At 48.3% G+C, this 13,904-nt stretch overlaps 1 protein-coding gene across 3 annotated transcripts in view; it reads right to left on the bottom strand.

Annotated features, from left to right (window-relative positions):
• ACADSB (acyl-CoA dehydrogenase short/branched chain) overlaps positions 1 to 13,904 on the bottom strand; it is a 32,695-nt gene that overhangs the window by 18,699 nt on the left and 92 nt on the right. Inside the window, exon 1 of one of the 3 annotated variants that reach the window (XM_037051125.1) lies at positions 13,635 to 13,784. The exons of 1 other annotated variant lie outside the window; for it this stretch is intronic. In XM_037051125.1, coding sequence (XP_036907020.1) covers positions 13,635 to 13,676 — 42 coding nt within the window. In that variant the 5' untranslated portion in view covers positions 13,677 to 13,784. Of the gene's footprint in view, positions 1 to 8,200; positions 8,251 to 13,634; positions 13,785 to 13,904 lie in introns of those variants that run through there. One more of the 3 variants, XM_037051128.1, reaches the window with a different exon arrangement.

Genomic DNA, 13,904 nt, shown 5'->3' with positions numbered 1-13,904 from the left:
GATGCTGTTGTGACGCCCTTACCCTCGGTGTCGCTACTGAGACAGTGCTCGACTGTTTAACACACAGCAGTTATTTCAGTCTCGGGATGAGCTAACAGACTCGAGCGTGCTCAGAAAGGATGTGGCGGCGTCGGCACACACACAGGGCGGGGCTGCTAACAGTGCTCACCGGGGACCACAGCGGCGCCATGCTCAGTGAACGGGCTCCATTCAACCACAACCAGGGCACTGCAGGTGCTCCCCACACTGACTGCCCTTTCCTGGGACGCTCTTTGATAAAGGAAATGTCTCTTCTCCTGCCTTTCCCCATGCAGCCCAAGGCCGTGACAATGATTTCCCATGGTCCCCTGCCCTCAAGGGCTGACCCCAGCCTCTGCAGCTTTGGTGTCCACTCCATCAAAATGATTTTCCACAGTTGTAACCCACTGCACCGTGTCATCACATTTTTTGTGGGGAGCAGCAATCACTCCTTGCGTGGGGTAATGGTTATTTATGCCTCGCCAAGAACTGCTCAGAGCTTGAGTCCGTTTCCTACCGCCCAGCAGAGCCCCACCGCACTTCGAGGTACTCCTGCCCGAACCGGGCATATGTGGACTCCTGTGGACAGAACGAAAGTCCACGAACTCGGGTGGGGTTACAATGATCCCTTTCTCTCACTACCCTCTGACTGGAATATTGCATTTTCTAGGCAACGAGTTACAGCAGTGTTAGAAGTTATCTGTGGCTCTGTCACCAAAAGAAATGACAGATATTTTAATATCACATAACAGTTGGCCCAAATATCCTGAAATATTGTTGGTTCTCATTACTACTTCAAAATTATAGTTATTCAAACTGTTGTCAGATTTTAGTTAAGAAGCAAATATTACTGTTACAATTAAAATATTTTAATAACTTTTATTACAATTTATTTCCTTTGTAACTCTATATTAACTCCTGCATTTGAAAATATTTGGAGAAAAGGTCTATAAACTTCATTACATTGCAATTTTCAATGGGTGAGCCAAAAGAATTCTTAACACATGCAGCACCTGACTATTTAGTCAGGGGCACTGGCATCTTTGCCCTCAGTTGTCAAATTAAAAAAAAAAGACAGCAGCCAGCACAACAGTAGTCATCTGGTGTGAAGGTATCAAAATTACAACTATTTTTTTTTTTGTCAGATCGGCAAAAAGTCTACTTTGGGGCGTGCTGCAGAATTTCAGCGATCCATGCGTGTGCACCTGGGGAGGAAAAAGGCCGGAAACCGCTGCCGTGGGCCTTCCAGCTGAGGCACAAAAGCCGGTGCAGACCCTGAATGCCGAGTGTCCGGTGAATCTTTCTAGACTCAGTCAGTTCTGCCATTCTGCCTCTCATCACCTCTCCCCTTGGCGTCCTGCAAGGTGAGGTACGGTTCCAAACCCCCTTCGAGTACGTCCCGTCTAGGACTGACGACGCACGCAAGGCAAAGGAGAGGGGCGAGCAGCTGTGCCAACCTGCAGGGGATCCACCTTCAATTCTCCAAAGGAGACACTTTGCAGGGCACCAGAATGCTGCCCCTGTTGTCACTGGGTGCCACCGCCTGTGCCCTCCTGGCCCTTCTCCCTGCAGGGGTATGTGGGGGTGGACTCGCTTCCTCCTCCCTCCCTGTCTCCTGACCTCCTTCTCCGACCTGTTTAGGGACTGTTTGCTCCCTGAACAGCTGTTCTGGATTGCCAGTGCTTGCTGCTCTTGCTCTGACCTTTTGTTGTTAGGTTAACAAAATGAAATAAGAAAGACTTCAATGAGTAACTTTCGACATACGTTGCTTCACACCTGTACACTCTGTCTGCAAAACCATCTGGAAATGGNTCCTCCCTCCCTGTCTCCTGACCTCCTTCTCAGACCTGTTTAGGGACTGTTTGCTCCCTGAACAGCTGTTCTGGATTGCCAGTGCTTGCTGCTCTTGCTCTGACCTTTTGTTGTTAGGTTAACAAAATGAAATAAGAAAGACTTCAATGAGTAACTTTCGACATACGTTGCTTCACACCTGTACACTGTCTGCAAAACCATCTGGAAATGGGAATTCTGTGTCCAAGGGCAAAGTGAATTCAAAATCCTGATAAAATTTGTCTTTTGCAGCAGTAGGAACTCTTTTTTCTAATCCTCACCGGAGGACATTTTTTCATTGCTTGGAGAAAGAGAGAGAGAAAGAGAGAGAGAGAGAGGAGAGGGAGAGAGAGAGAAAGACATCAACGTGAGGAAGTGAGACACATCCACTGGCTGCCTCCTGTACGTGCCCTGACTGGGGATCGAACCCGCAGCCTTTCAGCCATTGTATGGACAACTCTCCAAACAACTGAGCCACACGGGTGGGGGGCATGCAGTAGTTAAACCGTCCTAACTCCCCCTGGCAAATAATCAACCTGCCTGTTTTCTGATAATGGAAAAATGCTGAAATGCTCTCTATTAAATTACAATGAAAGAATTGTTAGTCTGTTAATGGCTTCAGGTCAGCTAACAAAAGACTGTTTCCCTTCTTTCCACTTCCCTTTGGGACTCAGATTAACTTCCAGGTGGCTATTTTGAATAGGCAAGTCTCACTCTGGGAGCGCAGGGTTGGGAACTGCAGCCCCAGCCAATACACAGGAGCGAACATGGCTCACCAGAAATCCTTTCAGACCAGCCTTCTTCTCGGCTAGCATTCTGGCTTGGAAAAACCACTTTCCAAAAAGACCAGACATAGAATTTTTGTTAAACGTTCCCTACAACCTTGTCAAAGCAGCTTGCCAGGTAATATTTGTTTCTGCACCCATATGATAGGTGAAACACTGTATCACAATGTACTCATATCGGTATTTCTCTTAAGAGTTTGGGCACCTTTTCATATGTTTAAGAACCATCTCGACTCTTTACTGTTTATTGTTAGTTCACACGTCCTTTGCCCATTTTCTATTCAATTTCTTTCTCTTAGTGAGTTCCAGGAGCTCTGCATAAATTAAGGAAATTAGCTCTTTGGTGCTAGAAGTTTGCTATTCGTCTTGGCTTAGTTTTATAATGCAAATGTTTTTGATTTTTATGTTGTCAAAATCAATCCTTAGGGATGACATCCAGCTTTTAATTAAAATGACCTTCCTTCCTCTAAGATAAAGGGGTTTGCACAGGTGGCATTGATACAGGGTGCGGCCAAGGAGGGGCCCAGAAAAGATTTGGAATGGTGTCCAGAACTCAAAGTGTACAGGAATATTGGAGGAAATATTAAGATGTCCTCACCCCCAAGGTGTCAGTTGGGGGAAGGGACGAATGGAGCAGGGCCATTGAGAGCTGTTTTACATAGCAACAGTTTTGCAGCTAACCTCTGGAATGGTCATTTAACATATCTATAACCTTTAACTGGTCTCATAGATATGTTAAAGAGCTGTGGCCAAGTTTTGGGCCAGGGAGAAGGGAGTGGTTGCTACCCAGGCTGGAACTGGGGCGGCTTCTCTGAGAGAGTGCCTGCGAGAGAGGCATGTGGCTTTAGCAGAGTGAAGACCCCCTCTTGGCCAGGTGAGGGGGAGAGCCGAGCGGTTTCAGCAGAGTGCAGACCCCCTCTTGGCCAGGTGAAAGGGAAGACCACGCAGCTTTGCCAGAATGGAGATCCCTGTGGCCAGGTGAAGAAGAAAGACGAGCTTTTGGTGGAGTGCGGCTTTGGTAGAAGAGGCCCACGCAGCTTTGGCGTGCTCCCTTTGGCTGAGTGGCCTGGAAACCAAGGAGCATGTCTCTGTACCTGAAGACCTAGGAAAGGTCACCTGTAGCCGGTTGGGGAGAGTGCCTTTGCCACCCGGGACCCAGAAGGGTCATTTGGGGCTGATAAGTGTTTCAGCCTGAGGCAAAGGGCATGTCTCTGCCATGAGACTGGATTGAAAGAGAGGAAGTCTCTACCATTGGTTCTGTTTCTGATCAGAAACTCTGTGTACCTGAAGACCTAGTGAAGGTCGCCTGTATCCGGTTGGGGAGAATGCCTTTGCCACCCAGAACCCAGGAAGTGTCACTTGGGGCTGATGAGTGCTTCAGACTGAGGCAAAGCAGCATGTCTCTGCAGTGAGACCGGGCCTGAAGGAGCATGTCTCCATACCTGAAGACCTAGGAAAGGTCACCTGTAGCCGGTTGGGGAGAGTGCCTTTGCCACCNGGGAAGGAGAGAAGTATCAATGTATGGTTGCCTCTCTTGAGTCCCCTGCTGGGAACTGGCCTGCAACCCAGGCATGTGCCCTGACTGGGAATCAAACCGTGATCCTTTGCTTCACAGGCCCGTGCTCAATCCACTGAGCCACACCAGCCAGGGCCAAATTCATAAGAGCTTTAAAAGGAGAAACTTAGATATACAAGCAAGGCAGCTGCTCCCAGTGATGACCAGCAGGGAAGAGCCCACACCCCTCCCAGGACAGGGGCTTCTCTTTATAGCTGGGGGGTCAGCATAGGACACCAGAAAGGAAATGCATTCCTCAGTTAACAGATAACTTTGGGCCCGTTAGCACACTCTGTACATTCTTTAATTGCCTCCTGAGGGTCGGGGGAGCATTCCAGTTTCCTGAGCAGTCAGCCAAGCCTGAAGCTACAGAGTGAAGGGTCTAGCGTTTCCCAGATGCCTTTGCTGCTGGGGCTATACTGCATCTCAGTGAGTTCCCCTATGGGACCCCTGGAGGGTAAGTAGTTTAGGGGCAGCAGAAGAACATGATTAATTCTATTTTGGACTTTGAAGAGTGTGAGTAAAACTTGTAACTGGAAGTTTTAATATGCATATTATGTATAAACATTAGAAATATAGTAGGTGGTAGCCAGAGCCATCACAGATGGGCATGGAGCTCTGAGGGAATGAAATGAGAGGACAAGCCCGAGCCTTTGGGGAGAGCGTGAGGGTGGATGCTGAAGAAGGCAGAGCAGAGGGGGCATTAACGTGGGATCTGAGTTCCAGGTGGCCATGGTTTTCTGTTCAGGTGTGAGTGGCCTTTCCATAAAACTCCCCCGAGAGGGGTCTCTGGTGGCCTCATTTCCCAGAAGTTGCTGCTTTTAGTGGGTAAGGGAGACTCCCAGAAGACGTTTCTGCATCTGTCGAATCTCCTGTCTTTGGCCTCAAGTAACCTTTACGCCAGTTCCGAGGCACCAGGGTCCACACACCAGGATAGGGATGTGCCGCGGGCGCTTAACCCTTCAGGCGCCGAAAGACACCCGGTATCCTGTTCTTGACCTTCATGAATAAAGCTACTGTGAATGTTTCTGTTACTGGTTTTGGTTTAGACTTAAGTTTTCATATCTTTCGGATAAATACCCAGGAGTAAGATTACCGAGACTGTTAAACTGTTTTCCAGGGTGCCTCTACCATTTTACAATCCCACTAGCCACCCATGGGATCCAGTTCCTCCTCATCCATGCCGGTGATACAGGGTGCAGCCAAGGGGGGCCCAGGAAAGATTTGGAATGGTGTCCAGAGCTCAAAGTGTACAGGAATATTGGAGGAAATATTATTAAGATGTCCTCACCCCACCCAGGTGTCAGTTGGGGGAAGGGACGAATGGAGCAGGGCCATTGAGAGCTGTGTTGCATAGCAACAGTTTTGCAGCTAACCTCTGGAATGGTCATTTAACATATCCACCCTTTCCAAAACAGGGTGGCTCTCCCCCTCACCTGGCCAAGAGGGGGTCTTCACTCTGCTAAAGCCACATGCCTCTCTCGCAGGCACTCTCTCAGAGAAGCAGCTCCAGTTCCAGCCTGGGTAGCAGCCACTCCCTTCTCCCTGGCCCAAAACTTGGCCACAGCTCTTTAACATATCTGTGAGACCAGTTAAAGGTTATAGATATGTTAAATGACCATTCCAGAGGTTAGCTGCAAAACTGTTGCTATGCAACACAGCTCTCAATGGCCCTGCTCCATTCGTCCCTTCCCCCAACTGACACCTGGGTGGGGTGAGGACATCTTAATAATATTTCCTCCAATATTCCTGTACACTTTGAGTTCTGGACACCATTCCAAATCTTTTCTGGGCCCCCCTTGGCTGCACCCTGTATCACCGGCATGGATGAGGAGGAACTGGATCCCATGGGTGGCTAGCGGGATTATAAAATGGTAGAGGCACCCTGGAAAACAGTTTAACAGTCTCGGTAATCTTACTCCTGGGTATTTATCCGAAAGATATGAAAACTTAAGTCTAAACCAAAACCAGTAACAGAAACATTCACAGTAGCTTTATTCATGAAGGTCAAGAACAGGATACTGGGTGTCTTTCGGCGCCTGAAGGGTTAAGCGCCCGAGGCACATCCCTATCCTGGTGTGTGGACCCTGGTGCCTCGGAACTGGCGTAAAGGTTACTTGAGGCCAAAGACAGGAGATTCGACAGATGCAGAAACGTCTTCTGGGAGTCTCCCTTACCCACTAAAAGCAGCAACTTCTGGGAAATGAGGCCACCAGAGACCCCTCTCGGGGGAGTTTTATGGAAAGGCCACTCACACCTGAACAGAAAACCATGGCCACCTGGAACTCAGATCCCACGTTAATGCCCCCTCTGCTCTGCCTTCTTCAGCATCCACCCTCACGCTCTCCCCAAAGGCTCGGGCTTGTCCTCTCATTTCATTCCCTCAGAGCTCCATGCCCATCTGTGATGGCTCTGGCTACCACCTAGTATATTTCTAATGTTTATACATAATATGCATATTAAAACTTCCAGTTACAAGTTTTACTCACACTCTTCAAAGTCCAAAATAGAATTAATCATGTTCTTCTGCTGCCCCTAAACTACTTACCCTCCAGGGGTCCCATAGGGGAACTCACTGAGATGCAGTATAGCCCCAGCAGCAAAGGCATCTGGGAAACGCTAGACCCTTCACTCTGTAGCTTCAGGCTTGGCTGACTGCTCAGGAAACTGGAATGCTCCCCCGACCCTCAGGAGGCAATTAAAGAATGTACAGAGTGTGCTAACGGGCCCAAAGTTATCTGTTAACTGAGGAATGCATTTCCTTTCTGGTGTCCTATGCTGACCCCCCAGCTATAAAGAGAAGCCCCTGTCCTGGGAGGGGTGTGGGCTCTTCCCTGCTGGTCATCACTGGGAGCAGCTGCCTTGCTTGTATATCTAAGTTTCTCCTTTTAAAGCTCTTATGAATTTGGCCCTGGCTGGTGTGGCTCAGTGGATTGAGCACGGGCCTGTGAAGCAAAGGATCACGGTTTGATTCCCAGTCAGGGCACATGCCTGGGTTGCAGGCCAGTTCCCAGCAGGGGACTCAAGAGAGGCAACCATACATTGATACTTCTCTCCTTCCCTTCCCCTCTAAAGATAAATGTTAGGGTGGGTGGGGATAGGAGGAAGCTCCAGCTGGACTTTGCCAAGACAGACATCCTCACAGTAACCTGAGCCCAAGGAAGAGACCACCAATGCTATATCGCTGCTTTGTTCAGAGGGCACCAATCCCCAGCTCCCACAGGGAGCCAACGAAAATAAAACCCCACGACATTCCCTGCTTGGGTGTGACTTCCCCGGCCTCATTCTGCAGACCGTGGAACCTCATTGGGTGCGCAAACCCCAATAAAGCTCTTTATTGACTGACTTTATGGCTGATTGGCATTTTTTTCTTGGCGGAGCCTAAGAAAGCCTTTCAATAAATAAATAAAATCTTAAAAAAGAAGCTCTTATCAATTTGCATAAGGCTACATGTCAGTTCTTTGGAACTGGTCCTGAATTCAGACCTTTGGGGCTTCCCCCCAACGTGTCCCAATCTTTGCCCATCGCTAAGCTATTCCATTTAGATTCCTCCATTTCAAGATAATTTCAAGTCTTCCTTTACTCATGGGTCTTCCTTTCTAAGCATCAGGGGCACTACCCTAGTTGAATGCCTTGTCCCACCACAGGTGCACTTTTGAAATGGCCTAAGTGGTATCTGTGACATCGGCTCGTCCTGCAAGCTACTGACTATCTGATCTTATGAAAACTCTTTGGCAAAAAGCATCTCAGTATCTCAGTGGGTCTCAGAACCCTATAGATCAATTTCTAGAGTCAACAAACTGGGTGTGGCAACCAGTGTGTTGACACTGAGTTTCCCACAAGAGTACGAGGAGAAAGGCCGCCCTTCCCAACCCCATAGAGCACACCCAGAGCACAGATCCACACTTGGTTCTCAAGCGGGGACAGAAATATGCTTCCAGGCACACTTCCCAATGACTGCAGACATCTCTGGTCATTCACTCACAAGTGCTGAGTATGGGCAGGGTCTCACAATGGACAATTCTCTGGCCTCCAATGTCCACGGGGCCACAGTCAAGAAAGCCTGGTCCAGCACTCAGGAAACAAGGAATCAAGGCAACAGGAACCCACCATGGGGCCAGTGCGCAGAAGAGAATAATTCTGACATGTCCCTAAGGTAGACTGTAGCAGGCTGGAGAGAGAGGCAAAGAACAGTCAATAGCTGAGGGGCAGCAGGCAAGACCGTTTGCATTCCTGAGTGGACACTGACTCTCTGAGTTAACTTTAGGCGGCTGTCCCCAGGATGAGTATCTGAAAGAGAACAGCCAGGTGTCACAGAGCCACCGAAGTTTCTAGCCCACTGTCCATCCACAGGAGCAAATGGGACTCTGCTCTTGCTCCGGAACTAGCTCACCTCCCCTTTTCCCACCCCATCATCTGTAGCCAATGTAAATTCTTTCAAAACAACTTCCATTGTTCTTCCCCCAAACAAAATGTACAGGAGTTCTCGTCAACTCCAGGAAGGGTGACTTGTTACCTTTTCCACCTGGCCTGCTGTTGGTTTATGACTTCATGCCCCAGGACCTGGTCCTTTAACTTCCTAGCAATGGCCCATAATCCATTTTTTTAAAAAGGCTTTTGGCAGTGGAAGGTAAAGTTTTGTTTCGCAGGGCAAAGACCCTTAGAGAAAGGGGAGAGACACTTATGACTGCCAGAGAAGATCTTGATGGTGACTTCAACTTCTTGAAACCAGAGAGAAAGAAGGGTGGGAAACGAAACTGTATTTGCAATAGCAAAGAAACAAGGACTTTTCTGTATAACGAGTACTAACGTTACAGAACGTTCAGACCGTTGGTGACCAAAAGGGCTGTGACCTGGGACTGTGGTCAGCACTCACTGATACAGGGACAAGTACAGACCTAACCCCTTAGTATGACAGGAACTGCTACTTTGTTGGGAACCGCCCTGCCAGCTTTCAGGACTTGTAACCACTCCCCATGGCTAAGGCTGAGTGAGCAACCTTCAGACTGTGAGCTACTAAGGAGACAAAGCTTATCTCCCTGGCAGGAGCACAGCTTCTGCTTCATCCCCTGCTCCCAACGCTTGGTCGGTTGTCAATGACAGGTACGACCCCTCAGAGCGGGGGCAACCTAAGCCAGACATGATCACTTGGGAGGCCCTCAAGGAAGGACTGGGAGGGGGGGCTGCAGCAAAGAGGGGGTAATGGTCCCTTGCCCCCAGCTATTCTGACATGGCCTGAGTCTCCATTTCCGTCTGGGAGAAGTCTGGGAGAAGCGCTTTCCGGCTCTAACCTATTTAAGCCTAAAAACCTATGAAGGGGAGGGCGGTGCAGTCCTCTGCTGGCTGGAGCGGGTTCCAGGGTGATCAGGTATAAGAATGAATTTGTAAAGTCCTGTGAAGCCTGCTGTTAAGAATGCTTTCATTCATATGATAAGGCTCCGAGCAGGAAATGAGTATGTCTCCCAAAGTTTTTGCAACCCCCTTACCTGACAGACACTGACTCAGATTAAGCCCTCAGATTTCTTTGAAATGCTATCTATTGTTTGATCCCCACATGACGCTGATTGATGAGCTTAACCTGTATTCTTGTGTATTAGGAACCTAATAAAAGCCATTGAGGAAGGGGTTCTTGGTCCTTCTCCTGTGGGAGATTGACCACCTCTCCTGCCCAAGCAGATCATGTCTTGGTAGTTTTATTTTCATCCTTGGTGGACAGGGGGACTTGCGGGCAAAGTTTCCCCCACACCACTTGAATCCATTCCATTGCCCTACGAACTCATCACACCCACTGCCCTGGCACAATGATTTCTTGGGTGTATTCCTACCTTTCCACTTTTGCTGACACACACGTCCTTGACCTGGAATCTCCTCTGCTCTTTAACCTAAATCTAAGCCATCCCTTCTTTTGCTGCTCAGTTCAAGCCTCACCTCACCAATGCACACCTGTTCATACTACCAATACTTATTTAGCATTAGCAAGTCACTGTCTTCTGTCCCAATACTCATTTCTTAACATATATACCCTGTCTACCCAATTAGAAATGCAATTTCCTCGAGGTTACGGACCCCATTGTAAATGTATAGTTGCCTAAGACTGGTCAGAATACCAGTGTACTTTGCAGTGAGCAGACACTCACCACCCCAGAGTTACTGGTAACGGGTTCTGCCTGTATTAATAGCTAGTGTTTACTGAATATTGACAATACGCCAGAGCTGTCCTAAGCACTTAACGTCTCATATCTCATTTAACACTGCTGTTATCCCCACTTTGCAGGAAAAGGAACAGATGCTCAGAGGCGGGCAGTAGCTTATATAAGGTCGTCCTGCCAAGAGGTAGCAGAGGATTCAAACTCAGGTGGCCTGACCAGAATCTCTGTTTAATCACACACGAAGTTTCTGTTTAGCTACCAAGCTCTCTCCACCCAGATGAGAAATATATGCACAAAAAGAGTACTGGTGACTTCCAATAGCACAAAGCTGAACAAGATTTACGTCTAGTCTAGAAGTTAGAGGAACGGACAGTCCTATACAGCAGTGGTCCCCAACCTTTTTGGCACCAGGGACTGGATTCCTGGAAGCCAGGCAGGTGGGAGGAGGTTGGACAAGAGGCAACCCTGTTTGGCTCTGGGGTGCTGGCACGGGACAGGAGGTGGAGAGAAGCTCTTGGAACCTGTCCCACACAGAATAAACTGAACAAGGAATTTCCTTAAGGATATTTTTCAAGAAGGACCTCTTGAAAAGTATCAAGCTGCCTAAAATGCTTTGACACCACTGGCTGACTAGAAGGACAATTCCCCTCAAACTGGGTTTTCCAAACAAAACGCAAACACAAGTGAGTTCTAATCTTCAGGAACAGAAAGATCTGAGAAGGTAGCACGGGCTAAGTGCCAGTGTTAACACCTGAGGTTTGTGTGGCAAGAGGACATTGACCACCGCCTCACTGTTCCTCATCTGGGAGAAGTCACTACACCTGCTTCACAGTGTTCACAGAAGGAGTAAATGGGGCGGTGGGCGCACAGTGCTGCCCCCGGTCCCCGGTAGATGCTCACTATATGCTGACTCTCCATTATTCTTTGCATAGGGACAAAAATTAGCTTTACCTTGCATTTCTCTGCCCTCCAGACCACAGCAATCTAACTCCAGACCACCCTCCAGACCACCCTCCATGACAGCAATCTAACTAAACCATAGCTAGAATTATGTAACTCCAAAACTTTCCATGCCTTTCCACAACCTAAAGGAATTGAAGGAATCCAAAATTCCGTAAAATGACCCTATCCCTTTTCACATCAGAGTTCTCCCCCACTCCCTTGCCCCTCCTAAAACCCAAATTCAGCTTCCAAAGAGCCTGTCCCTCCTATGAACCCACAGGCAGATTGTGGACCGCTTAGAATTTGTACAACATCTAAATGCTATCAGGGTGGTTGAATACAGTTCTAATCTCTCCACTGAAAGATAAACTTATAGGTAAGTGTTTGGGGTCTTTGTTATACCTGTCATAGCACCCACTGCCTCATGCATGGCAATAATAAGAGCTAATATTGAAGGATACTGGGCTCCACTTTAAGTACCTCGCATGCACATATGGATTCATTAAATCTTCACAACAACCCTACAGGTATAGGTAAGTATTATTTTCATCATTTTACAGATCAGGAAACTAAGACCCAAAGAGGTTAAGTAACTTGCCCAAGATTATACTACTAGGAAGTGATATAGCCTGGGTTTGAACCCAAGCAATCAAACTACAGAACCCACATTCTTAACCATTATGCTACAGTCACCATCCCATCAGTTATGTTACCTAAAACATGTAAAAGTACTTTAAAAACTATGAAGAATGATAAGCCACCACAAAAGCAATGAATGCTAACAAAACAGGTCTCTGGTATCTCTAAGGAAGGGGAGGAGGCATTAATGCATGAAGGTTAAGTTTAGAATCAGGCCCGAGTTGGAACACTAGCTGTTACTTTCTAGTTGAGTGACTTTGAGCTAGTCACTTAATCTTATTCAGCTGCAGGCTCTGCACCTGAAAAATTAAACTACTTTTTAGGATGGTCATGAGAATTAAATAAGTGATGCAAAGAGTCAAACCTGTGAAACCCAAGCAATTTCCTTTGCCGAGCTATCAAACAACAATTATAAAATAAACCCTGGCTGGCGGGTCTCTGTGGATTGAGTGCCTGCCTGCGAACAGAAACATCACTGGTTCCATTCCCAATCAGGGCACATGCCTGCAACCCAGCTGGGGGCTAAGAGGCAACTATTGATGTATTTTTCACACATGGATGTTTCTCTCCCTCTCTTTCTCCTTCCCTTTCTCACTAAAAATAAATAATAAAAAACAATTACAAATGAGTATTATGTAGGAACCATAACGACGTGTTTTTTCCTTTGCAACAAAATGCTAACATTATTGGACTAATTTTTAAAAATACCCCAGGGATGTAAATATCAAATGACTTTAATTATCGCTAATGAAACAAAAAAAGAATCCTGCCTCCGGGGAGCAGCTGAAGAGCCTTTAACTCATTAAGCAAATAAAAAGAAATATAAAAAGTAAACGGTTAGCATCGGGAAAGGTCCCAAGGACGTATACTGACAAACGGGAATGTATCCGAATGCCTGGCGCTTCTGGAAAGCATGCCATAGAGAGAGCGCAGGGCTGAAGAAAGTGGGCTGTTTAATGTAAATGGACCCAGACGCGACAACTGTTCAAGAATCCACGCAGGTCCAGAGAGCTGAGTTAGGAACAACAAACAGGTGGCTATCCGCGGGAGCGGGGTTTCAGCTCCAGTTCCAGGAAGCGGGGCGAGTTCCCCGCGCCATGGAGACCCCATGCATGAAGATGCTCAGGCACCAGCCATGAGATAAGGACCAGAAGGAGTTCTCTTCATGGTCGCTAAGTGCGACCGACCTACTTCGAGGTCCCCTTCTAGTTACGCCTCAGGACCGCAGAAGGGAGGACAGGAAAACACTCTGCCCGGAGCTGTGCCTACATTTTAACGATCTTTTTTTTTTTTTTGATGGGAGGGGGCATGAAATTTATAGCCTTTGGGTAGAGGTGGCATCGGAGAGGTGGCATCTCTGCCAAATATCTCCAAAGATCCGAGACTCGGTGGGTCACCGGGCCCAATAATAATCTGCAAAGGACATCTTGCAGAGGCGGCTCTCCGACACCACGCAAGGTGCTTGCTTCCCAAAGGAAGCTTCTAGGTCAGCCCCTAGCCCCCTTCTTACCAGCTGCCACTTCCAACCCGCCTTAAAGAAGCGTAGGCCAGCTCAGCCGGAAATCTGGAGAGAGGTCATGGTCGCGGTCGGCTCGCAGTGAGACTGGCCGCCAGAATAGACGGGCACCCCAATACCGTTAGAAGACTGCTGCCGGGACCAAGGCTGTCCCGGGCTCCTAGAACGCCCCCCGCCAGCATACTCGCCAGCACACTCACCAGCGCGCTGCCGCGCAGCAGCCGAACCACCGCTCCCTCCATCTGTGCCGCTGACCGAACGTCGTCGCGGGACGAGCGAAATCCTTCCAGTAAACTCTCCGGGCCACAAGCCAGTTCTTAGACTTGGATCCAGGACCACGCCCACTCCGTGCCTGCACCCGCCCACTTCATACCCGCCTACCCGCACTCTTTGACCACACCCCCTCGTGCCTACGGAACCCTAAGAAAGACATAAGCCTCTTTTCCGCTTTCGCGCTACTCTTTGCTCAC

The sequence above is a fragment of the Sturnira hondurensis genome, unplaced genomic scaffold, assembly GCF_014824575.4.
Source record: "Sturnira hondurensis isolate 20B ecotype Veracruz unplaced genomic scaffold, ASM1482457v3 Scaffold0007208, whole genome shotgun sequence".
NCBI classification, from domain to species: Eukaryota; Metazoa; Chordata; class Mammalia; order Chiroptera; family Phyllostomidae; genus Sturnira; species Sturnira hondurensis.
The sequence above is the reverse complement of the archived record's forward strand: the minus strand, read 5'-3'. Positions and strand labels throughout refer to the sequence as shown.